Here is a 25363-nt window from a genome sequence, read left to right as displayed (position 1 = left end):
TCATTGATACACTACAAAAAATACAACAAAAACCCAAGGCAGGATTCCGTGTCGATATTTACAGAAATTAATTTACAGAAGAATGCTTTAGGTACACGTAAGAAAAATAATGGGATTCAATTATCAAGCTGACACAACATGGCAACACCGCGCATGATCCAATGGGATGGCGGCTGATCAGAGGGAATGCGCATGTCCATAACAAAGTTAGTGGAGTGACCAGTGGTTGATAGTGTACCACGTCTTTCGCTAGTCTTGTACACAGGACAAAGATAATGAGGGACGTTTTGAATATCATCTTTTTTACAAGGTATTAACCACATCTGTAAACAACGTTTTGACAATTGAGATCCTTTCAGACAATACGACAAAGTGGGTAATCATTGCTTAAAAATCGTGAAAAATCTTACCACTGGCATAGTGTCATGCAAAACCTTTGGAATAGATTCACCAATAACTTTATTTCCTCGATCCCACTTTGCACCTTCCATGAACAGACCGTTGACATAGACTCCTGAAAAATGGATGTTCTCGGGTAAAATCATTGCGTAACCTTGATGATTGACTTCATATTACGAAGTGGAGCTCAAGAAATATATCTTACCATCTTCTGGAGGAGCGGAATATTTTTTATCATCCAAAACTTGGAAATCGAATGTCAATAAATCAATGGGAATGGTATATTTTCTCGCGTAATTCTGCTTTGAACCTGAGGAATATAAAGTACGTCTTGGTTACTCTCATGTTGTTATTCCCAAATGTTCTGTTGTTACAACTGACCTGTCAGGAAAGCCTGTGTAAAGAAGAAACCAGATATCCAAAAGACTGGAGGCGCCTCGACTTCGTACCAGTCCTTGCAAGAAATTAAATGAAAGATTTAAGTTCAGATATCGACAACATTGCTCATGCCATTTCATTTTAAACCACAGTCAAAATACAGCGAGTCCTCAATAAGAAAGCATGCTTACTTGTAGGAATTTGAGTCTGGCAACAAGATCACTGACGTAGCTTCCAAGAGGTTTGAGTGATGGATATGAACGCTTCATCCACAAACCAGGAATACGACCTTTCAAAATACTATCGACTACTTCCTCTAGTTCACTCGACATGACAACAAGACCCTAGGTAAACATAAACCTTCAATTAGAGAGACAGGGATGTTTCAATTTATATGAAACAGTGTGTCAATACCTTGATAGCTTTCTGAAGATTTCTTAAACTACTACGAACAACTTCAGTCAGTCTGTTAAACCGAACCATTTCTTGGACCAACACAGTATTCATACTCTAATAATGAAGGATTTAAAAAATTATCATAAAGCACGAAAAAAATTTTGCAACACAAGTGAGCTTCTAGATAAAAGATTTCCCGTTGAAGTTTATACCTGTGTGTAGGTTGTTGGATATTTGCGTAACGCTGCTTCTGTGTCAAAACCTGGAGGCATCTTGCTAAGAATATCAGCAGCAACAGATTGAATGATTTCATCATCTGATTTACCTCCGCCTGACGAGGTTCGCGACTATAGAGACAAACACAAGATGATGGTAAACTGGCAACAAATAAAATGGAAACTGTTTTACAAAGCTTTTCAACACGAAAGCGTACCTGAGTAAGGAGTATGTTAGTGAAGAGTTGATGTGTTTCTTGTTGGTCTTTGGAAATATCAGCGTTTGCATGCATGCCAAACGCTTCAGGGTGGGTTATCTGTGGAAGACCACGCGTGTACTCCAGATATGATTCATACTATAGAAATAAAACTCATTCGTAAGTTATATGAAACGCAGAATAATGAGTTAACACAAGAACAAACCTCTCCTTCTTTTGGGGCGTAGTAATTTCCACTGGCAGAGAAGGCATAACTGGGATCAAGAATATCCGAGCAATAAAACTTATCAAGTATAGTTAATATTGTTCTTCTGTCCCTATCGTCTGTTACACGACCTCCATAATTACATTCTCCTGTAAGATAAGCCAATGCTGCATACTGAACGTCCTGCAATGAAAAAATGATTGTTTCACACGAGTCTGAGTAAGTCAAGTGCATGGAACTGCTTTAATACTTGCGACATACATACCTTATAGTCATCCAAAAACATGTGAAGTTGACGGACACTGATACGAAGGTCTGTTTCGTTGAATTCGTACGGAATATTCCAGCCAAGAGGACCGAATGTTCGTCTTTCTTGTACGAGTGCGTGGAAGAAACATAAACCAAACAACAGCTTTTTGAATGGCCCCTAAATTAAGTACAAATATTTTACATCAATAAAGGCACTCTATCATTAGGTGGCAGATCCAAAAATGTTTTCAAACATCACGTAATTCTCACCGGATTCTTGCAGGTCGTGAAAAACTCGGGGTCGGAGATTGGATCGCTTAAATACGAGCGAATAATGTTGGCCCGAAGTCCTTTGGGAGGCTCATTCGTCATCTTGACGCCATTTTGAAGAACCGAAACAGGAAAGTTGGGACTCGGGTAACTCGTCAACCACAGACGAAAATCTGGATGAGTTGTATCAGGGTTGAATTCCTAGAAAGAGTGAGAACATGATCAACTTTCTATCCTTGCAATGAAGAGAAAAACACGTTCAAGAAAACGAACCTCGCAAACTTTCTCTAATGTCGGCATCCATGATGTCGCCAGATGACAATTCTGCAGAACAACCCAAGTCCCTTCTTTTGTTCCTTTCTCGATCATGCGCATTGCGATAGGTCCTTGACCTTGACCGAGTGATAGAGAACTCAACTTTGAACCACTGAATCCCTAAAACATACACATCATCTTTTTTTATATATTGTCAGAAGAGAAAGGACAACCTAAAGTAAATGCAGTCAGTAGTAGCAACGACAATAAATACCTGATCATCAGCAAACTTGAGTAAAGCAGCCGTTGGATCTGAACCAGGAGACAACACGAAGATCAGAGGTGCTGTACATGCTGAGTCAGCAAATGCTTTTGCAAGATCAAATGGCGGTGGCTCAATGTATCGTTTGTCAAGTTTGATTTTTACAAACTGTTGAACTGCTGGTGTTACCTAAGAATACAAAGAAAAGCGTTTAACAGAAGAATACTAAAAGGATTAGCAAACAAGATTTCAACATATGTATTTCGACTTTCCATGGTTAGAAAACAGTAAATACGTTGCAGTAGTAAACTAGTCACCTTATCTGGTCGGAGACATCTGAGAACAATCAATTTGTGAAATTCGTCGAGTTTTTCATCCCATTCTCCAGGTAAGGGCTCGTTTTGTGGTTCCTAGAAGGCAAGGTAAGAGTTTGAAAATTAAAATAGTCTTCTTCTCGCGAATTCAATTCGATCTTCACTTACATTGCTGTCATAAATTGTTTTCCATCCCTCAACGTGACCTTTGAATTTCCTGTGGAAACCTTTGAAGCTAAAAAATTAATGAAACGTTATAGGAATGACGTTGTATTCAACACTGACTCTCGACAAGCAACTATACGCCTCCTAGGCTCTCCCTCCAACGAACAGCTCAACCAATAGCTATTACAATCTAGAAAAACAACGAACATACGTCTTCAAATCATCCAGTCTGCACATTTCATCCCAAGATCTTGCTGGCAACCAACTACACGGATTTTCATGAGGATTATCAAGACCCACGCCACCAGTTAAAAGAAACTTCCACTCCTCCTCCTCAACTTCTTTCTTTCCTTTTAGCAGATTAACACAAAGCAACAGAGAGAACAGCAACTAAAATGAAGATGAAATTTCCATAAATTTATCGACTTTCATTGAGAAAGAAAAAAACGCCAAAAAAGCTGACCAAGCTTACCTTGTCTTTCTCAAACAATGAACGGCAGATATTGCAGTAAAGTGAATATGTAAAATGCTCGCGTAGGATTTCCAATCTAAGAAATAAAAGAAGATCTTGTCAACAGCAACATCAAATGACCAAAATGATGAAAAAAGAATACCTTTTCTCAACAACATCGTTCTTCTCTGAATTATCAATGGACATGATGAAGAGATTAATGAACCATGTTAGCGAGTATTGGTACATTGGCTCAATATTCGCCAAGTCAGCGATGGAAAAGAATAAGATTGATGAATGAACGGCAATAGGGGCGTAACCCATACGCGTCTTGTCTATCTTCTCTTCAGTCTCATCTGCGATTGCCTAGTTTGAAATAAATCATATTAAATGAGTATTGAATAAGGAGAACATGAAAAAGTGTTATGGATAATATATTACCTGTTTTTCTGAAATCTCATTTGCAAGCACTTTTGATGAAGACAAAACATTGATTGCCGTCTCATCTTCAAGAATATTTCCTTCCGATGACAAAATAGAAAGAATTTTATCTTCAATTTCTTTCAGTTGCCTGTTGAAGAAACAAGAAAACATACAGTACATCCACATCGGAATCATTTAGCAGAAAGATGTAAATTATTCTTCACCTCTTGTTTTCTGCACTCTGTATGATCAAAGCATTCTTCTCTTCTTCCAGTTCAGGTCGTTCTCGCGCAACCACAATACCCAATAACTGATCCTCTAAACCTTCTGGAGTGATCATGAAGTTCAGTAAGGTCACCTAAAGGTATATGTAAAGTTAGTTGAAGTATGGATAGTGCTACTGGAAACAGGAAGCTCACACTTACTTTAACTGACGTCTCTGGGAGATAGTGTGGATTGCGAAGTTTGGTGGTCATGTAAAACCTGAAATCTTTCGAATACTCGATGACGCTGTCTCCCAGCTTGATGCAAATACTCCCGCCTTGTTTGAAAGTTTGTTTCAGTAGCAAAGGTTCCAAGACAGGATCGAGTTCTTCACCCACGTTTTCTAAGAGTACCTGAAATGAAATAAAGTAAAGTGAATAATGTGCAGTTGTATGACGTGATAAGCAACTAGTAAACAATGCTAATACTCACAGGTGTCCCAAATTGAATACAGTTCTCCAATGTTCTTACATAATCCTGATCCGTCAACTTAATCACGTGCAAGTTGTTTTTCTTCTCCATATTTTTGATCCACTTGTTCGCCTGACCTTGAGGATCGATACACAGTGGCCAGCGATTTGCATTGCTAAATACGACCAAAGGCAAATAATTGCAAGTAACTGAAATATTATTGTCCATATCTTTATTCATATCTAGTTCACAGATTCTTACCTAATGATAATACCATTCTCGACAGAGAAAGAGTCTGTTGGTAAACCCCAGATATTCCAATCTCGAATTTTCACAGGATCACCAAATGTTCCTGTGACAGAGAAATCTTTCGAACATGGGATACCATTTTCAACACACTGCTTCTGCCATTGCTTGATTTGGTCCTACAAAATGCACAAGATTTGATGCAGGCAACGGTTAGATATTAGAACACAATCATCAACTATAAGTTGAGAATTATTATTATGTATGCAAACCTGTCTAAATGCCGATGTAAAAGCACCAAGATATGCAACGACAGCTGATGAAATAAGAACATCTCCGACCAAGTTTTTAAACAATATTCCTAGTTCCTCTGCAGCACTTGTCCATCTGAATACAGAACACCACATTAGTGAAGAAGGTGCAAGATAGGTTGAATCAGAGAGTTCAAGTGAACACATAGAATTCGCCGCTTCCGATAGTATTTCAGACTACGGTCAGTCTGGGGCAATTTTTACCTTGTCTTCTCACCACCCAGACCGCTGATCAATTTCTCTGCACGCTCTAGTTTCTTGGAGCACATGTCAACCTAACAGGATCGAAAATAAAAAAGTCTAATCCACTAGAAGCAACAATTAGACTGCACAATCAACTTTAAACACAGCACCTGATGTTCCAGTTCACCCTTTCGTTTCACGTTCGCTTCAAACTTCTCCTGAAGTCTGGCAAGTTTCTCCTGGACTTCCCGAAGGACAGCACGTTTCTTTTCTAAACCCTAAACATAAATAACTCATCTATGTTTGGTGGAGTTTTTACCAGCGCAACAAGACTAGAAGTTGGTGTGGCAGATGAAAAAACAGATCAACGGGACGTATTGATATAGAGAGTTGGAAAAAACAAACCTCCATCGCTACAGCAAGTTCTGCCTCGGCTGCTGCTAGAGCTTCTTTCTTCGGTGCGACGACACGTGCAACTCTAAAATATCAACATGAGTACTTAGTTAAACCGGCGTTCACATGCGGGACGTCTAAGTGATGGCATGCACTGCCCCTCAATATCACTTACTTATCATACTGATCCATAGCTATCACCCATTTACACAGTCCTTCAGCAGCGGTTGATGCAGTCTTAATCTTTTCTGGATCAAATTCGGAATTCGATGTGTACTTTTGACGAATGGTTTTTATTATAGCTGGATTGATATTATCCTACAACAAATACAGACTGTTTATAATACACATTACATAGTAGAAAAGCTCAGTTTGTGAGTCAAAGGGCAATACCTTATCATAAGTGTGCAAGCTTTTCAAAAAGTTCATGTCACCGAGAATTTTCTTCGATGGACCCCAGAAATCTTCAATCTTCTTACCTAAAATATTCATTCAGTAATGGCTGATAAATAGTGCATTAACAATGATATCAACGACAGAATTGCTATTACAGTATTTCTATTGGCGAAATGTTACAGAGACTTGTTAAATATGAAAAGTTTAGGAGCTCTCACCTGAACCAGAGGGATCAGGTATTCTGTCAGGTTTGACGCCTTTCAATACACAAATAGCTTCCATGACAATCTTGACTCCATATGGAGGACTTTTCATCGTCTTGACAATAGTAATATCTTGATTTGTCAGAGTATTGAGGGCAGCTAAGGCACCTTCCAAGATGGGCAATGCTTCTCCAAGATCATGATCACATTCATCCTTGATTGCCTGGGCAGCTCTGGCTTGCTCGTTGGCAACCGCCTCGTCGGCTTTTACAATCTAGTGGAAGATAGAGTGAAGAAATAAACACATATTGCTTGGTTTTAGACAGCGTAGGTTCTCCGCTTCAAGATATTGCTTCCTTTACGCAAAGTCAATCATTCTTACCTTCTCAGTCTCGGCAACTTCAGCAGATTCTTTCTTAATCACAATCATCATCTCGTCAACTTCTTTACCGGCAACAACAAGCTGAGGTTGGAGTTCTTCCAGTTCTCGTTGCATCACTGAAACCTGAAAGAAACAAAATATTGCTTCAAGACTCTTCAAATATTTCCCAGCTCAAATCATTTAACAAACCTCTGAAGCAGCCGTCTTCAATTTTTGTAGACCAACTTCGTATCTGTTTTTCGCTTGCGTGACCTCTCTATAAATTTCAGATATTTTAATGTCAAAACACGATTTAAAAGTCTCTTAATATATCCAGGAACTTTTTCTATAAACTATGATATCGTGAAAGGCTTTTGTAACAATATATATTTGTGGCATACCCTTGTTTCTTTTGCAACAAAACCTTGAAGGTGTTGATTAATTCCAGATATGAAGTCGGTGTGACGTAATTATGACGTTTTAGTTCATTGAGGAATTTCATGGACAGATCACGTGTTCCAGTGTGGAATTCCTGACACATCAAAACACAACCACCTCGGACAGAAGAAGACATCTCTGTCTCCGCAAGAAACCGCTGGGCAACAACCTGCAGTGCGTCTGCTGGCCAGGACTGGAAAAGATAAAGGGATGTGAGCTGAGTAATAACCTCCATGTTCAGCAGCTAAATCCCTAAATACATGAATTCAGTCCTTGAGATTAACTTCTTGATTCTGTGATTCTTACCTGAAACCAGTCTATCGTACAGCAGTTGACGAGTGATGGAAACTTTCGTAATCTCGTCCGGAAAGCATCACCAATAGGGCTCATAGCGAGGACAATATGAAGTTGGTTACGAACACGTTCGATAAAGAAATTAAATAATGCCACAGGTGAGCCATCTGTTTGTTTGGACTTCTCCCGTTGTCTGAGGAAAGCAAACGACATTCAGAAATACTATACAGAAGAATCACTAACAAAATATCGCATGAAGACGATAATGTACCTGTCAAAAGCACGCATCTTCTCACAAATTTCCTGTTTCTCATCCAGGGCGAATAAATTTGGAACTTCTCCTGCGTTCAACAAATTGTTGATATCTTCCAAGAAGGATTCTTCTTTAATCTAGAGTAAGAAGAAAAGAAAATGTAAACACTGTTTTTATTCAAACAAACTATATCATTCTTACCTGTGTGTCTGTAAATAGGAACACCCCAGGCTGTTCACCTTCGGCTGTTTTTCGTAAAATAACCTTCAAATCTTCTCGCCATTCAACCGAGGTGTATCCCTTTCCGATCTCAACCTATACAAGTCAAATAATTACAATATTTTCCATATTCTATAATACGAGTTCATAAAAGATTCTTGAGAGATGGAATGTGAATGATAAAATACTTGTAAATATTTCAGCGGTACATTGATGTTTTAGTCAACAAGTTTCGCACCTGAAAGAGTTCGTAATCGGCCATATGCGCTGCTAATCTTGTCAAACTTTGACGACCTGAGCCACCAACACCAACCAACAGGGCGTGGCCACGCGGTTGTTTTAAGACACGGGAGATACGAGAGACGTGTTCGATCGCAAATCTAAAATTCAAATTTCCATCAGCTTTTGGTTCCTGTCACTGTAATTTCAGTATTTTTAACGAAACACTTCTTACCTGAACAAAACCAAGTTCATAGGCTTTTTGCTCATATTATTAAATTCGTCCAAATATCCTTCAACAACTTTTCGAAGATTATCCAGATTAGCGACCTCAACATACGGTTTGCTGTCATTCTTCGGGTCAGCGAAATCACAACAGATCAAACTACGAAGATTGTCTTCAGTGACCGTTCCCGTTGCTTTCACATCCAAGTGTTCGAACAAGGAGTTGAATTCAACGCCCAAACTTCTCTTCGTCTCGTCTTTCGTGAAATCAAATAACCAAGAACAATCTGCGTTGTCTACCAGACGATCATAATACACGCGAAATACCTGGTGAGGAAAAGAGAATACCGCAAGATTACATCATGACGAAGAATATAGGAAACGGTTCTCACGACCAAATAGAATGTGGCATAGTTTGAATCTCTTTCGTTGTTCTTCTGTAGTTGTAATAATAACCATTCTAGACATACCTCATGAACCCACAGCCGCTTTAGTGTGTTATGATCTGGGGTGGTCGTAGGCGTTGATAACAGAACACCCTGCAGGAAAAAACACGTTTACAACATGATGAAAAAATGTTTCGAATAAATATCCGTGATCAAGCTCGACGCAATTCTTTTACCTGTACAACCCGAGCGAAATCCCTGAGATTGAAGAGATAGTGTGATTTCGCAGGCGTTGGCAATAAGTTAGACATGGCATTCTTGTAGACTGACAGAGTTGCATTCACAATAGCCTCACCAACAGGAAGAAAATCACGAGTGAACCCTCTGAAAATGGAAGTTGATAAAATCAAAATCTTTCTTCAACAGAAAGAATGATATCCTTGAACATACTTTGTGGTTAGATGCCAGTCCATTACTCGGCCAAATATCTTCAACATGGTTACGTCATCAAACATTGTAATGGTTATGGTATTGAAATGACGTAGGAATCGAGGGGTTACCGGATTCCGGCCACCTCCAGGAGGACCCATGGCAGCGATTATTTGAATGTCCACCAGATGTATGGGAGTGGTGTCCTTAAGGTCGTACCTAAGCAGTAAAGATGGTAAATACTAAAACATATGATTGTATTGAGGTTAAGCTAGTACATTGTATCTTACCAGTTCCAATGATCAAGCCACTGTCGTATGAGTTCAATAGGCGGTTGAGCACCATAGACTTCACGTGCTGGCATGTTCAAATCATCGATAAATATAACCTAGTTTCAATAAAAGAATGCATAAAATTGAATCACTGAGTTATGTAAATACTGTATGAATATCTTTGTGAAAGGCGTCTAATTACCGTCTTCTTTCCCAGCGGTGGACCAAACACTCCTTTTCTTCTTTTGTCTAATTTTGACATGATTATGTCCTGAGTTTGTTTAGCAGTTGTCTGAGCCGAGAAATTAATCAGCAGAGGCTTGTATTTCTCTTTAGAAAGATTGTTCAACAAAAAGTTCTGAAAGCAAAGGAAAAAACATCTCAAACGCGTAGCGTAAATTATGATCAATGTCATGAATTATTTACCGTGATGTACACAGACTTTCCTGTGCCAGTTGGACCAACAAACAGACATGGTTTTTGATGAGAGACAAGTTGATTCATAAGAAATGTATATCTGACGGTATCCACGGTTGGTACGATGATTTCGTTAAACATCATTTCCTAAACAGAAAGCTCAAACGTTCAGGAAAACTCAGGAAGTCAAACATGAAGATCGCAATCTAATGTCCCTTGGTCTAGAGATATCACAACACGAATTACCTTTGGAATTGGTGGGGCATCCTTGATCTCGTCTGTCCACATCTCCCACTTACCCATTCCCTAATAGAAAAGGATTAAGGCAGGTAAAGATCTAAAGTTTTAACATCTTGTTGTAGTCCAGCAAGACCAGCATGACGCAGATTGAATACAGACTCATTATAGTTGTTTTACCTCTTTGATGAAACGATAGTCATAAACCATTCCCTTGTGAGGGAAAGGACACAAGAACGGCCTTGGTGGAGGATCAACGATCGCAATGATGTGATATTTTCCTTTTGTCTCCAATGATAGAGCACCCTTGAAAACAAATAGTGTCAAATATCAATCTTTGGATACAATCCACTGCAAGAGGCAGAAATGAACGGGAAAATACTTTCTAAAACTTACATCGATGATTTCTCGAAACACTGCATCAAACGCCTTTCGTCCATCAGCTGGTATTGTCGCGCCCAACGACCAAACAGCAGCAAACAGATAAATACACTAAAATTGAGAATGTAAAGATTGCATACAAAGCCATGAATAGAAAGAATCTGTGCAGAAAAAATATCCTTGTTCACAGCGGATTGTTTGCAAAGCTCTACCTCGAGCCAAGCTGTGACTTCACGTTCGTTTAGTTTTTTAAATTCTTCTTCATCTTGGAATTCATCCATCAACGTCTCCATCAAACTCATGTGAGAGTAAACGAGATTAGCATCGTTTGTGGGAGATAATTCCTAGAAAAAATATCATAAAACTTACAAGATAAGCCTTTTCGAGTGTGGATCCCAGCAGTGTGGAGCCTTTGGAGTGGGGATCCGAGCAGCTGCGCAATAATGATAATTTCAAAACACGTTTCATTTACCTTATGACCTCCTTTTCGCACAAACTGCAGCAGTGCTGTCTCCATTCTGTCAAACAGATCTCGTATCAGTTCTTTATTATCTTCTTTCAAAGTCTTGGGTAATGTATTTAACCATGATAACAACAATGGTCTCCATCCCAACATTTCTGGTTCCATGTAAATCATACCACAACGACTCACCTAAACACGAGAAAGTGAACATTTATACAACACATTCACCATTCAAAATCTCCCTGTCATCACATTCAATGGTTAAATTTCCAAGCTAACTTACAGTAGCAGGCGAAGCAACTTCTAAATCCATAGGTTCAAACATCAAATTCGTCGTGGACGCCAACTGTATAATTTCACCACTGTTTAAACACAACTGAAAGACATTTATAATAAAAGGTTAACCCAATCACATGTAGGATGATGAAATGATGAAGAAGATGGTTTATACCTTCTTGTTGTCATCCAGTACAGTGTTCATATTTTCAATCCACACTGCGTCGACGGGACCATCGAAGATGAGCCACTTACGATCTGCAGTCTGAAAGATTGTGTACGTCAATGTCTGTCAATTATCAATGTCTAATCCTTCCTAATCATACTCACAGGTGATGTGGCAAACGCTCTGTAGTTGACAGCCAACACTCCATCAGACCATTCATGAGACACTGGATCAAACTGACCGTAAAGTTGACCCATCGTGATTGATTTGGGATTTATAACAACAATCTGGACTTTGTTTTCATCCATTAGACCCTGCAAAAAAACCAAAAAAAATTCACCGATCGAATGAGGCATAACCTCATTATACCTCATTCCCCAGAGACAAGGATAGAGAAGAAATGGAGGAATACATTACCTTTTCTGCAATATCAGTTAAAGATTTAGCGAGTACTCTATATGCCATCGTTTTTCCACCGAATGGCTCCCCAACAATCATGAAACCATGACGAACAATCATCATTTCATAAATCTGTTACAAATTCACAAAAAATTTAAGCTTTAACATTAAACGGTCCCAGCAAATTTCTCCAAATTTTCATACCTGAAGTATTTTTGTTTGGAAGACATCAGTCACTTGAAGATTCATTTCCTTGCAATTCTCTTTAATGGCAGCAGCGAGCGTGGTATAGTCAGGCTCAGGAAGTTTAACACCAGGAAACAGATCTGATGTAATGCCCTGTGGTCGTGGATAAACACATACCAGATTAGAGAATTCGTGTGAAGAACTTTTTTCATTCAAAAAAGCCGAGTCCTACCTCGAACAGTGGTAAGTCATGGGACAAAAACTTTGGCAAGTTGACATCGTTGATTGATCTTAACATCAGGATTTCCTCGTTCTCATCCGGGTATTTCAGCTGTAAACAACAGAGGGTAGACGTTACAAGAACGACCTCCCTGATTCTAACTCTTCTCGAAAAAGGTAATCTAACACAGGATCCTCGTGTACAAGTAAAGCTGGCTATCGAAAGCACAACCAGGTGTTGGTATAGTGTACTTTACCTTCAGATTTCCAGCGGCTGTTAAAACAGACTTGACAGCTCTCATACCATAGTCATAATGATGTTGTGATGACAGTTGTTCAGAACACAATGTGTAGGTTGTGACAATCTTTACGGCGAGAGGTCTTGCCTACAAAATAAAATACTCGAAGGTTTTGAAAGCTGCGAATCATTTTGAGTCGAAAACACATTCCACTTACATTGACAAAGCCGTATGAATATAGAGATATCTCCGCAATCAATGCATAGTCAGGAACCATCATAGCAACACTACGAAACAATGCCTGGAAAATATCATTGGAATATCAACTTTAAATGAAGAAAAAATGTACCAACTAAACAAATATCTATTCGGGGAAAGTCTTTTGGATTGAAAGCGGAACTCAGTTGTAAAAGAAGTATTTTGAAAGGATCCTTAACCTTTAAATTATCTGGCAGCTCTGATCTTCCAGCATAACCTGGATTCATGGTGATGAAAACAGCGCATGATGGGTCGAGTTTAATTTCAGTTCCTTCAAACAGCAACGTGTCATTACCAGAATTGATACCTAGAAAGATCGTGATGGAGAATTTACTGGTTGTTGATGGCTGCGCTCACGATGATAAGTGTGTTTCTTACCCATTTGAATGGTCAAAATCTGTTGAGCCACCACAGAAAGTACTTCAAGATCAATACGATTGAATTCATCAAAACATGACCACGCCCCACAAGACGCGAGACCCTAAAAGATCAAAGTCGTTCAGAGATGTAGTCAACAGTCAATGTACAGTAAGAGTACTTCTTTATAAAAAAAGTTAGTTTATCTTTCTCACCTTGAAGAATTTTCCCAAAGCGATATAATCCAATCCATCCGAACAATTGAAAACAACGCATTGTTTAGCAACAGCTTTGGCCAGATCTTTTGTAGTCTCTGTCTTTCCTGTCCCTGCAGGACCCTCAGGAGCTCCGCCCAAGTGAAGTTGCAACGCTCCAAATAACGTTCGATAACATCGATCAGTCAACGGTGTGATCACAAGACGCCCGGAGTTCCCGAGATATTCGTAGCCATAGTTGAGCTGAGCGCTGATCATACGAGTTGTGATGTTACCTTCCTGTGAAAGAGAAGACGACGCATTAGAGCGTATTGACTGTTGATGCAACTACAATTTAGGACAATAACAGAGTTCTGACGAGGATGAAAGCTTACCTCAATATAATAACGAAGTTGCGCAAGCCAGTTGAAATCGTTTTCATTCTCAACGCCTGAAACATGATTTAGGTAAAAAAACACTATTGCATCAATAATATTCTCTTGTTATAGTATTTCAATATTTCTTACCATCATTAGCAAGCTGTGCCAACACATCTCTCGCGTGAACGTCCAATACCACCAAGGCACCCAATGTGGCGCGGTTCTGTTTGGAAAGCTTGCCTCGAACAAGAGCGACAATATCATCGATTTGATGGTTGTTTAATTGAAGATAATCATTCAAGGCCTGCAAAGAAATATTCTCGAATGTTATAATACGAATACAGTTCTTGTATTGACGTCTCAAGGAATTACATACCTTTGGACCACCTTTAATTGCCTTGTGTATCTCAGCTGTCCAATAATATTGACTCACACAAAGGACTGCTTGTCCCATCCATTCTCTGACCCATACGACACGCTCTGTCTTGTTGTACGCTTCAATTGACTCCATGATCACCTGCGACGATGAAAACAATAATTAAGACCCGAAGTTTACACACAAAGAGAAATAACAGAAATCTCCAACCTTCTTCACACTCGTCAACATATCTTCTTGAAGTTCCAACAGCCATTTCTCGACCTGACCTCTGGCTTTGGCTGTAGAGATGACATCCTTCAGTTCAACGACTTCACCCTCAGAACTCTTCAAGTGAGTTATATCAAGAACATCTGTGAACTCCAGGTTTGCAATACCCTCGAAGCACTTCTTCAAGTGAGGCTGTACTCTATATTGGATGGAAAAACAAGATTATAACCAGCGAGACTATCACCGGTGATGATGATTTCGAAGGATTTCGCCGCAAGCAAGTTCATAGCTACAGTACCTCGTAGGATCTTTAGTTTCTGATAAGATCTCAAGTAACTCATCATTTGATAGAAAGAAAAAGCGAGGAAAGTACAAACGTTTCTTCTCCAGATATTCGTTCAAACCCTACAAAATAAAACAGAGGACACCATTACAAATGAAGACTTGACGAAATTAAAACGCCCTGAGAAGATATACATGGGGCCCGGAACTTCAATGCTTCCTTGATGAAATGTTGGGCATAAACTAGACAATCATACCTTCAATATAAGTTCTAACAGCTCGTTTGATTTCTTTAACTTCTCCAACATCTTTTCAATATTTGTCACGGCTAATACGTGAGTATCCTGAGAGATGATAATTAAACTATTCATCATCTAGGGAGTCAAATGGTACACCAACAATTTTCACGATAATTGCATGTACACGCAGTACCTGTAACGCTTGTTTCATGAGTTCTCTCCAATGTTTATCAACTGTTGTGAATCGTCTTCCTTCCTCAGGCATTTGCGCCATGATATCAGGTGAACTAAAGATTGGTTCTAAATACAGCCACGTTGCTTGAACCTTCAGCCATTCATCGAGAATTTCTTGAAGCAACATTAATTTTGCTTCCCATTCCCTGAAACACGAGGGTTGTCATGCACAAGTTAGCATTCTTTATTTTCACACGCTAAAATATTTTGTGTAACTTACTTAATTTCTGTTTCAAATGGTTTGATGAACGGCGATCCTCTCATTGTTTGTGTTTTAACAATCTGATCATCCAGTAATGTCTGGATCTCATCAATGGCAGAGAGAATGTGTGTTCCAGTTTCACGGTATGGAATAAAATTGAAAATCATCTAAAAAGAAAATTTATAAAGCATAAAATGTTTCTGTACAACAACTGTATCATGGCTACAAGATAACATCGAGGAGCGAATTATAATTTCGTTTCCCGGGCTCAATCTTACGTCGTCCCATTCATGCATCATTTTCTCCATGGCTTTCTCCAGCGAGAATTCCTTGCTTGCTGCCTCGCTAATTCCTTCAAACTTTGCCAAATATGGCTCAAGCTTCATGTCGACCATCTTGGCGAGATTCATGTCTTCGTCAGCTCTGATTGTGTAGCCAATGATATCGCTCATCTGTAACCAATGACGTTCACGTAGACCCGGATTAAATACAACTTGAACCAATGGCATGTGACCTTTGAACTCATCCACTTTCGCTTTCATCTGCAAAAATACAATCAATTTAAATCCAGAAGGGTAATTTAATCAAAATTGGTAACCAGCTCAATAAACTCACGTTAACAGCAATAGACTGTGCTTTGGGTACGTCATTGAATTGCTTCTCAAGCTTGTACAAACTGCGCCAGAAATTACCAGTTTCTTGATCTACCACGTCTGGATCGATGGATCCCCAGGGACCTTCCATCCAATCCCTAAGAGACAACAAAAGTCACAGGTTTATCCTTCGTTTTCATTCTTATATCCATAACTATATCAGTACGTTTCAAGTCAAATTACGCATCCATACTTGTATTTATTTTGAAATTCCACAGTGGTTTCATAGAGTTTATGAAACGGAGTGAGGGTGGTCATAAGTTGTTGTCTCTGAGGATAAGAAGTCACCTCCCAACCAAACGCTTCTTCCTCGTCATTGAACGATTGCACCTAAAATAAATCAGGCAAGTGTTTTAGAATGTACTGCAGACCCAACCACGCCCAAAAGTTATGATGAAGACATTCCACCTTATCAGCTGCGGTCTCTAGTCTCGCGTGCAAGGCCTGAGCTTTCTTTACGTATCTGCCAACTTCAGATATATCTCCAAACGTCTACATTGACAAGGATAGCATGAAAAATATTATCATATTGTTTCACGAACTGTCTCTCTACTAACAAAGACAATTCTCAACGACGTTCAAATCTTCTCTACGTAAACTCATTTCCCACCTGGAACTCCTCTAACTGTTTACTGTATCCATCCAATTCCTCCACAAATCTTTCTCTTCGCATCTGCAATTAAAACCGATATGAGCCCCGCTCATTTGTTTTGGACACAAACGGCAATGGCAGAGTACAACTAAAACTACCTTCAAGCTATTCTCGTACTGAACACGATTTGCATTTGTAATTTGTTTGTGCTCTTCAAAAACTTCAGGCATTCTGAAATGCCACTGAAATACATTGTTGTTCATGCGCATGTCTGCTGGAGAAAACGACGCATAGTCGACCTGGAATTAGAAAGACAAGGTTTTTAAATTATGATAAAGATGAACCTGACCGCTTCTTGCACTCAAAATGATTACATTTGCACTCATAGGAATAGAGATAAAATACTTACCAAAAATACGAGTCTATTTTTAGCTTCAGTCAACCGTTCTTCCAATTCAAATATCGTCTCATTCTCGACTTTCTCAACGAATTTCTAAATATCGCGGGAAGAAATTATCGCTAGACATATCAATGTTACCACACCCCCCTGTTCACAGTATAATTGTCATACCATGAGCTCCATCAGATGTTCAGTATTGGCAGGAGAAGTCAGCGCTTTCTCAGCGATCTTCTCATACTCATCACATAATCTAAAATAAAATAATATTTTGAATAAGTTGTAGAAAGAAACAACGAGAGACTACTTCATGCAGCCTTTGTGTCTTCATAGTCTTTACCTTTTGTTCAATACTTGATGATCTTTGATCATTCTTTGCAACAATTTACTTCTCAAACTGTCAGCTCGTTTTGCTAAACCACGAATCAATTCATCGCAATGCAATTCAAACATTCCAACTTGGATGATCTATGAAGAAAATACGACCCGATTTAAACTTATTTTTTAAAGAAAAAACATAGAAGAGAACGGTGGAAAATACCTTCTGAGAATTGTACGTGATTTCATCAATTAATTTGGCATATTTTCCAACTTCCTGAAAGGAGATAAATGAATCATGAATGAAGTTTTCTTTATTCATACGTCACTCGTATCTTTCTCACAAAAACATCAAAACAAATCCTACCACAGCAAAGCGGTCAAAATCATGACCTTCCAGTAGAAATCTCTCAACATCAGCATCAGCTTTCTTGGTCACCAAGTCAGAATATTTATCATATTTCTTGACGTGTTCTTGAGGACCCGCCATTTCTTGATCAACTACAGCGCGAACCTTACGAAATGAAAGTACAAAATATTTCTCAACATGGATTATTACATTTTTCTCAACAAGATGATTAAATTTTTCTCTACAAGATCTATTTTGTACCTTTGCTTTCACGTCTTCAAGGATTTCCTCCAGAATGACAGGCTTTAACGTAGCTTTTTTATTGCCAGTCTAAAACGATCAACAGAGATGCAGTTATTTTCACAAAAAAGAAACAGACAGAATAAAAAGAAGCAAAATCCCGTGTTATCATTGCACAAAACTCACCCATTCTGAATATAATTTTGTTTCAACTCTGGGAACAATCGTAACAGCTTTCAACATGACATCATAAACATTGATAAGAACGATTTCGAAATCTTTAAAGTCAGGTTCAAATTTGATTGAATCACCATCGATAACCAGCCTCATCACAAAACCTGGATGTTCCAAGACGTTTGTTGAATCCTATAGAAAACGAAAATCGATTAGAAAATATTTATCACCAGTTTTACTGTTTAATATCGTGCAAAAAGTAAACGTATTTTATCATTACCTGAGGGGGGCAGAAGAGGCTTGTATAATCGTGTATTGAAAGCAAAGCAAGACTCTGCAATTGATTTGTCATCAGAACCGAGGCTGCGGTGAAGAATGCTTCGAGACGACGAGAATTCTGATTACTGGGAACGAGTTTACGCTTGTTTCCTTGATAGTAAATATTCTGAACTTCTGGAAACCATCTTGAAAATAATTGAAATATTGTTATATAAGATGTAATTCACAAACAACGCGCGTTAACCCCACTTACTTCTTGATCAAGGTTTCTCTTGCAAGTTCGATATGCTTCATCACAATATTCTGAAAAACAGCAAGCTCCAAAGCTTCTGGACGTCTCTTGATATCTTGAATATCAACAAGTCGCAAAGACCTAAACAAACACGACAAGACACAGTTAGTTAGACCGCATTGAAAACATAACTTATAAAATTGTATTCTCGCACTCACCCGAAAGATTTGTACCATAAATCAAGAACACCAGACATTGTTGCATTGGTCACGAACAGATCATGTTCCATGGCAAGTCTTGCTGATAAATACGACTTGTTCCATGGTTTAGGAACTTGAGCAAGCCTATGAACAAGAAAAATACAATTAGTGACTCCAGCCAGACCTTTTCAAAGCACTTCAACACGTTTACTGACTTAAATTGCTATCCATTTTACAAGAGAACAGAATAGACAGAACTGAGAAGTGAATTTTTCGGAAGAAAAGACTATATACTAGCATGCATGTCTTTTTAATAATCTTTATAGTTCTTTATCAGATATATAGCGTTTCTGTATAATCATTGCGCATCTTACGTATAAAACCTTTCAAACAACTATTTTTCATAAAGCAAAGCTTGCAAAACCGGGGGGGGTGAGGCGGAGATGAATGTAAAGAGTAGAACATGCGCAAAGTTTAATAAATTCCATCTTTGGAGAAAAGTTGAGGTTTGATTGATTTTAATAAATCAAACGCAACATGACACTTACAGTTGTCGGAGGTTACAAAGGTGTAAACAATTAAGTTTAAAAATTACTTTTTAAGTATTACAAATTGCAGTGAAAGCATCAACCTTTGCAAGGTTTTATTATAATTTATCATGCAGTCTATCATCATTTGGATCAGGTGATAAAAGAGCAGTGCCAGGATAACTCACAATATTCTACTTACAGGAAACTTTCGGTGTCATGAAGTCTACTTAAGGTATATTGTTTTACAGATTACTGCATGCATGAGATCTATGATGACGTGGCAATCCAAGCTGATGATGTATTTCATATGAATAAATAAGAATTATCTGAAGGTTAGCACGTACTGTAGGCACGATTTGGCAAATGAACTTTGGTATACTTTTGCGTGTGGTTTTTGATAACGTTTTTTTTAAAGACTAAAATTATCTATCCATGCTCACAATCATGATCTTTTAAACGGAGATTTAACAAATATGATATGCTTAAGAACCACCGAAAAGATTCTCCCTTCATAAGCGAGAAATTAATTAGAAAATAAGCAGTCAAGATCTTCAATGAATTTTAAAATATTTTGACTTCTTGACGATTATAAGTCAGTGTGATTCAAATTATTTATGTATGCAAATTATGACGTGAAGATTTAATATTTGTAGGTATGACATAAATAATGTTATGGAAAAAATAGTATCGACCGTCATGTTAAATCGTTGGAAAAATCTAAACTTTCCGGTTCCTATCATAATAAAACATCTATATCTTGTCTATCCGCAAATAGTTTATCAATTTTATTAAAAAAAGAATTAACAAGAGCTCACGTCATGATGAATGTTGTACGTATTTGCAGGAACCGCATATGGGGAAAGCAGGTGGATAAACAGTAGTATATAAACAATTTTGAACTGAAAACTTTACTATTGCACAGAGCGCAGGTGGCTAGTTTCAACTACGAAACGAATGTCATTTATGAACACAAGAGAAGATATAAATTGGATTGACTAGAACTGTTCTGTTGGTGTAAAAGGTACGGGATCTTGAGAGATAGATTTATAATACATTGGTTTAAGTGTGTGTTAGATGATTTATTTATGCACTGCCTGCAAATAAGTTTGCTTTGCTTATTTCAAAACGCGATAAAAGAAATCAAACGGTAAACGCAAGATGGGTTCAACAGAGAGACAGGTTACCTCCACAAGAGGCCCTAATATGACATCCATCAATATATACGAATGACTTTGTCCACCTGCCAAAACGTTTATTGCATTTTGCTCTAATATTCGTGAAGGTAAAAATCGCAGGAGATATTCACGAAGAAAATGCTTTTTTTAATTGCAAAATGCATCTATTTTTGTCTAAAATATTTGCAGTTTCAATTTTATTATTCCTAAACCAATATTTTCATTTCATTTTGTGCTGCCATTGGATATTTGCAAGTTTGCATATAGTTTTTTATTTTGCGAACATACGATAAAAACTCAAAATAGCTACCACTTCATGCTGCATTTAAATTGTGTAAACTTTCACACTTCTGCAAATAACACGATGTCTTTCGTCACCTCCTCGGTATTAAGAAACTCCCACGTATAAAATTAAATGTCCAACTGATGTTCACAAATATTCATATTCACAGATTCAAATATTCTAATATATTCAGCCACCTTGAGTAGTTTTTAGCAAAGACAGACGATAAAGAAACAATATCAGATATGCGTGATTAATTGAAAATTTCACGCTAATTGGCAAAAGGACAGGCATATTGTTATGTCGTCCGATTTAAAGACAAGATAACTCGTTATACTTTTAAAATCCTCTTAAAATATATAGACACAGCCACAGATGTCAATAATTTGGGAAAGCAATACCAGTTGGGTGACATAATTATATTTTGCGTACGTGGGTTCTGACTTCTCTATACATGCACAGTTTAGTCGACTATAGACAGTCTACTGGTCTGTTATGTTAACATTACTTGTGTTTTCAGGCGAGAGAAAGTTTAACGAAGAAATTAACCTGCAGCCAACTATGATGGACGAAGAAATGAATGCAAGCATTTTTATACGTTGCGACGGCTTATACATCACTTACTACTCAAGATATCCTTCTGAAGGAATATATCGATCAATAGACCTTCTTGTTATCGTTACAAACATTTTGCTATCTGTGATCGGTAGCATTGCTAATGGAGCAATAATAGCTGCATATTATCGAAACAAAAGACTGAGAAATGAACACAATATGTTACTATGTGTTCTCGCTTGTACTGACATTATAGTGACAGCTATTTTACAACCGTTGTTCGTCATCACAAAATTTGGAAATTTATTAGCAAGTTTTGACTCATGTGTCTTGTGGAACATCAACAGTTTAGTTTCCTATGTTTGCCTGTGTGTTTCAATGTTATGCTTGGTTTTGATAAGCATGGAGAGATTTGCTGTTCTTTATTACGCCTGTCGTTACAAAACTATAGTGACACATCGTCGTATTAAGGTGGGCGTATGCTGTTCATGGCTCCTAGTGTTGCTTGTAGCGTGTTTACACATCACAGTACGTGTGCATCAAGTAACATTCATGTTCTACGCCATCCTCTCCTTATTCTCAATTGTGATTTGTGTTTACCTGGGCGTGTACACTGAGAAGCTGCTTCGTCATCATCGCAAGAGCATTAAACACAACCAGGGGGTGACAATGAACAGAAATCAAATCAAAGCTCAAAAGAAAACCGTCCTTTTGACCAGAACCGCGTATTTTATTGGTGGGACGTTATTGGCTTGCTATCTCCCAGGCATTGTCATGCTAGTTTACGAGGGAGTAAAATACAGCACAGATCCTGATTTCTATTTCATAGTACGACCATGTATTATCACACTCATGTACGTCAACTCAGCTCTAGATCCATGTTTAGTATTGTGGAGAAATAGAGAAATACGAGAGACTGCTGCCCACGTATTTGACAGAACAAGATGGGGTGGTTCTAACTCATCAATGTGATGAATAAAATCTGATCAATGTGATGAATAGAATCTATCAACTGAGCCGGTTTCACGGGCCTGGGTGATGCGAAAGATAACAATTATTTATCGAATTGTTAATGCAAGATCTACAACTGGATCATGAGTTTCATAGAACTACACGGATGTCCTCCGAACTTAGTCGAATCGAGTCGACAAGTAGTCAGTGGAATGATATGAGAGTTCATCGCTGTTACGCTCAAACTATGATTCAGCAATCAGATGCAATAGTAGCGTGCGCGCCTGGCTTGTATCTCCACGCGGGAGATTATCCTAATCACAATATTCACGGCTGTGTCACGTTTTTACTTATTGTTCATGTATTACGTCATTCTATTACGTCACTGTATTTATTTCCTGTGCGCGATCAAATTGTAATGTGTAGAATTTGAGTGTACATGCTGTGGCTAAGTGTGTACGAAGTAACACATCATATAAATACATATAACATATGCTGTTCACTGAAAATCTTTGAAAGATTGAACGGTGTCTGCTCATAAATGATGTCATATAATGATGGCATGTCAGAAAAGACCACTCTAGGAAAATAATCCTAACTTCCTATCGAGTATCACTTTAATTGTTTTACTGATCCAATGATGCGCGCGTGATCGCTTAGTCTATTTCTAGCAGTGAATGTAAAATAAAACTTCCGTAATAAAAATAACTTTTGGACTCACTCTTTTTTATAATCTGGTGTGTCATCAACTTTCTCGTCTTCCTGTTCACGAGGATCTTTGAGAACGAAATCGACTAGAAAAATACGATACGATCAGTATATTTTCTTAAAGTCACTAAATATAACAATCATATCCATATAGGGTCTTACCGATAGCTTTTTTCACGCTAAGTAAATAATCCTCTCGCATCTCATCTGAAAGATTCTCAATACTTAACTCCAGACCATCCTACATAAAAAAGAGATTTATAAAGTTATTGACAGCACAATGCACAAGAAACACGAGATTCGCAGGTTGATGACTTGTGTTATATGCTGGATTAACTAACGTACCTTGAGGGTTTGAGGTACAAGATCAAGGACATGTTTCAACCAAGAATCTTCCATTGGTGCCACGTGTTCCGTGTCGATGCCATGGTGGATATAATAATAATATCTCTAAATAAAACATTTCAGAGAACATGAATTTCCATCAGATAATGTACACATTGTTCGTGTAAATCAGACGTTATTCACGTAGTTTGCGCGTCACAATATAACTCTCTATCTTTTCTATGAATCAACACACACTAGGTTAGAGAATGGTATTCTTCAAAGTATCATATCATATATGTAAACATATATCACAACCTACCAGGATATCTTTCTCAATAGCTGTTGGTGAACCTGTTCGAGACAATGGAGGAAGCTCTCCATCAGCAGTTGATGATCTACTGGGTGGACGCTCATTTTGCCTGAAATAAATTCAACTATTTTTCATCTACATTCTCCTATTATAAAATGACGGAAACATGTAAGAAACATTCAATTACAACCAATCATTTTCACAACCAAATTCATGATTTAAGGCAGGCCATTGACTTGCCAAAATCCAGAAATAATGGTTCACTTATTGAGAGAAACCTCACAATGATGCACACTTACATGATAATATTCACCAATGAACTTCTGAATGCTTCCCTGTCTCGTTTATGAGATGGTTGTAAGGTTGACCCGGACTGTTTCTTTGAACCAGCAGGAGAGATGTGGGTTAAACCTGTACTGTTACTACTCTGACCTCCAATATCCCAGGTCTTGCTACGTGCATGACCTCTCTTTGATGCTGAGCCTAAAGAAGGGAGAAAATACAGTATAATTAACTTCCTAGTTTGAAGATGAACAGTAATCCAAAGTGTAAAGGTTTTGTGACTAACCTTGTCTTTCTTCATCACTTTTACTGTAACTTAATTGGAAAATTGGAGCATTCTCTTGCCATCTTGGCTTCTGTCTGGTCTGGAATAAAAACAAACTCATATGGTAAGATTCTCAGTTTAGCATTAAAGAGGAAAGCTTATCTGCACTTCCTTTACTTCATTCATACAAATTCATTCCATTCAAGTGGTACCTGCTTTGGTAAATTGAGTCTATGGAGTAACAATCTTAAGACATTGCTTTTATAGAGAAATTGAACACCTACCTCTGGTAACTGTGGCAGAAACCTGATAGGTACCTTGGGATTCTTCCCTTTGGTTTTCTAGAATATTGAAAAATGTCAGAATTTGATTTAAACTAACATATCTAATTATTTTACAATTCATTTTTCTCCTTAGCATTTTCTTTTTAACTTCCACCCAAATTACCCAGATCACTATGCATGAAGCAATATTCCAGCTGGAATTGCCTTTTGGTATTGATAGAATCTATTGAGTGCATTTTCTTTGTTTTCCACTAACAGAAACCTTTGCTTAAATAAAATTTAATACGAAAGAGATGGATTTCTCATTGTGAAATTTGTGCAAACTGCAAACGTAATATATTTATGGAGGAGCAAATAATTGAGTACAAGAAAGAATGGTACATTTGTAGTTTGTGCAGAATAAAAGAATTAAGTTGGTGTATCACATGGAGATAAGATATACTACTTCTAAACCACATTTATACAGAGGTCGCCGCTTTCTCAGAACCACACAAAATTCATATTATGATGATGCAGAGTCAAGACAAAACACGTGCGTTTTTTATGCAAATATTTCATCCTAAAACTTACCGAATGAAAAGAAGGAGTGGGGGACTCCATTGACTATTAATTTAAGTACGTAACCATGTGAAAAGTATTACATTTTGCACTTTTTCCACGGAGTTGTTCGCAGACAAAATATAGCAAACTAAATTGTTTGTACCGCCATATTTAATTTCCCGGCAAAACACAGTTGCCTAGCAACCTGTCGTCAAGGATTAAAACCATCCAGTTAATGCAGATCAGTTTCTAGGAACAAAGCTCATCTCCAATCCCCCACCATACGTCTCGCGGTCAGCTA

At 38.0% G+C, this 25363-nt stretch overlaps 2 protein-coding genes across 2 annotated transcripts; one reads left to right on the top strand and one right to left on the bottom strand.

The window, feature by feature from the left end:
- Positions 1-14: 14 nt before the first annotated feature.
- Positions 15-25239, bottom strand: LOC114531535 (dynein heavy chain 7, axonemal-like). Its single transcript, XM_028553146.1, has 92 exons — positions 25093-25239; positions 24523-24579; positions 24260-24338; positions 23991-24174; positions 23701-23800; positions 23400-23504; positions 23217-23295; positions 23068-23140; positions 18871-18996; positions 18674-18793; positions 18422-18605; positions 18154-18333; positions 17989-18057; positions 17746-17892; positions 17602-17655; positions 17401-17528; positions 17235-17313; positions 17073-17156; positions 16822-16962; positions 16682-16744; positions 16480-16563; positions 16265-16401; positions 16034-16169; positions 15697-15960; positions 15437-15585; positions 15176-15362; positions 15001-15087; positions 14760-14866; positions 14462-14660; positions 14252-14392; positions 14023-14179; positions 13891-13946; positions 13517-13795; positions 13323-13425; positions 13124-13251; positions 12904-12987; positions 12705-12833; positions 12461-12559; positions 12247-12381; positions 12061-12174; positions 11808-11957; positions 11653-11742; positions 11485-11577; positions 11211-11390; positions 10951-11082; positions 10754-10849; positions 10538-10663; positions 10367-10426; positions 10130-10267; positions 9906-10061; positions 9722-9819; positions 9453-9650; positions 9239-9386; positions 9087-9155; positions 8627-8943; positions 8411-8552; positions 8155-8268; positions 7972-8090; positions 7713-7893; positions 7370-7599; positions 7179-7245; positions 6990-7112; positions 6623-6881; positions 6402-6487; positions 6184-6326; positions 6021-6093; positions 5786-5893; positions 5637-5707; positions 5394-5508; positions 5137-5300; positions 4897-5050; positions 4626-4817; positions 4425-4558; positions 4219-4348; positions 3941-4143; positions 3799-3874; positions 3538-3716; positions 3330-3396; positions 3165-3257; positions 2860-3036; positions 2604-2765; positions 2331-2531; positions 2077-2238; positions 1812-1994; positions 1607-1744; positions 1386-1520; positions 1192-1287; positions 969-1121; positions 781-853; positions 605-709; positions 411-514; positions 15-323 (listed from the first exon to the last, which is right to left on the bottom strand). Exons 1-92 carry the CDS (start codon positions 25120-25122, stop codon positions 117-119), a joined length of 12027 nt encoding a protein of 4008 aa, XP_028408947.1. The 5' UTR covers positions 25123-25239; the 3' UTR covers positions 15-116.
- LOC114531540 (melanocyte-stimulating hormone receptor-like) lies at positions 20358-23037 on the top strand. The gene is made up of 2 exons (XM_028553151.1): positions 20358-20403; positions 21361-23037. The coding sequence occupies exon 2, from the start codon at positions 21402-21404 to the stop codon at positions 22365-22367; it is 966 nt and encodes a 321-aa protein (XP_028408952.1). The 5' UTR covers positions 20358-20403; positions 21361-21401; the 3' UTR covers positions 22368-23037.
- Positions 25240-25363: the final 124 nt, after the last annotated feature.

This window comes from Dendronephthya gigantea, unplaced genomic scaffold, assembly GCF_004324835.1.
Source record: "Dendronephthya gigantea isolate DGI-Jeju-01 unplaced genomic scaffold, DenGig_1.0 000073F, whole genome shotgun sequence".
Classification (NCBI taxonomy): domain Eukaryota; kingdom Metazoa; phylum Cnidaria; class Anthozoa; order Malacalcyonacea; family Nephtheidae; genus Dendronephthya; species Dendronephthya gigantea.
The sequence above is the reverse complement of the archived record's forward strand: the minus strand, read 5'-3'. Positions and strand labels throughout refer to the sequence as shown.

Bases quoted from the DNA above. Each gene is read 5' to 3' on its own strand.
- LOC114531535 (XM_028553146.1), bottom strand. From the start codon at position 25,122: ATGGAGTCCCCCACTCCTTCTTTTCATTCG. The intron at 5,509-5,636 runs GTAAAAATTGCC...TTCTGTATTCAG, and splicing joins CTGGGTGGTGAGAAGACAAG to ATGGACAAGTGCTGCAGAGG. The intron at 1,122-1,191 runs GTATTGACACAC...ATGTTTACCTAG, and splicing joins ATCTTCAGAAAGCTATCAAG to GGTCTTGTTGTCATGTCGAG.
- LOC114531540 (XM_028553151.1), top strand. From the start codon at position 21,402: ATGATGGACGAAGAAATGAATGCAAGCATTTTTATACGTTGCGACGGC.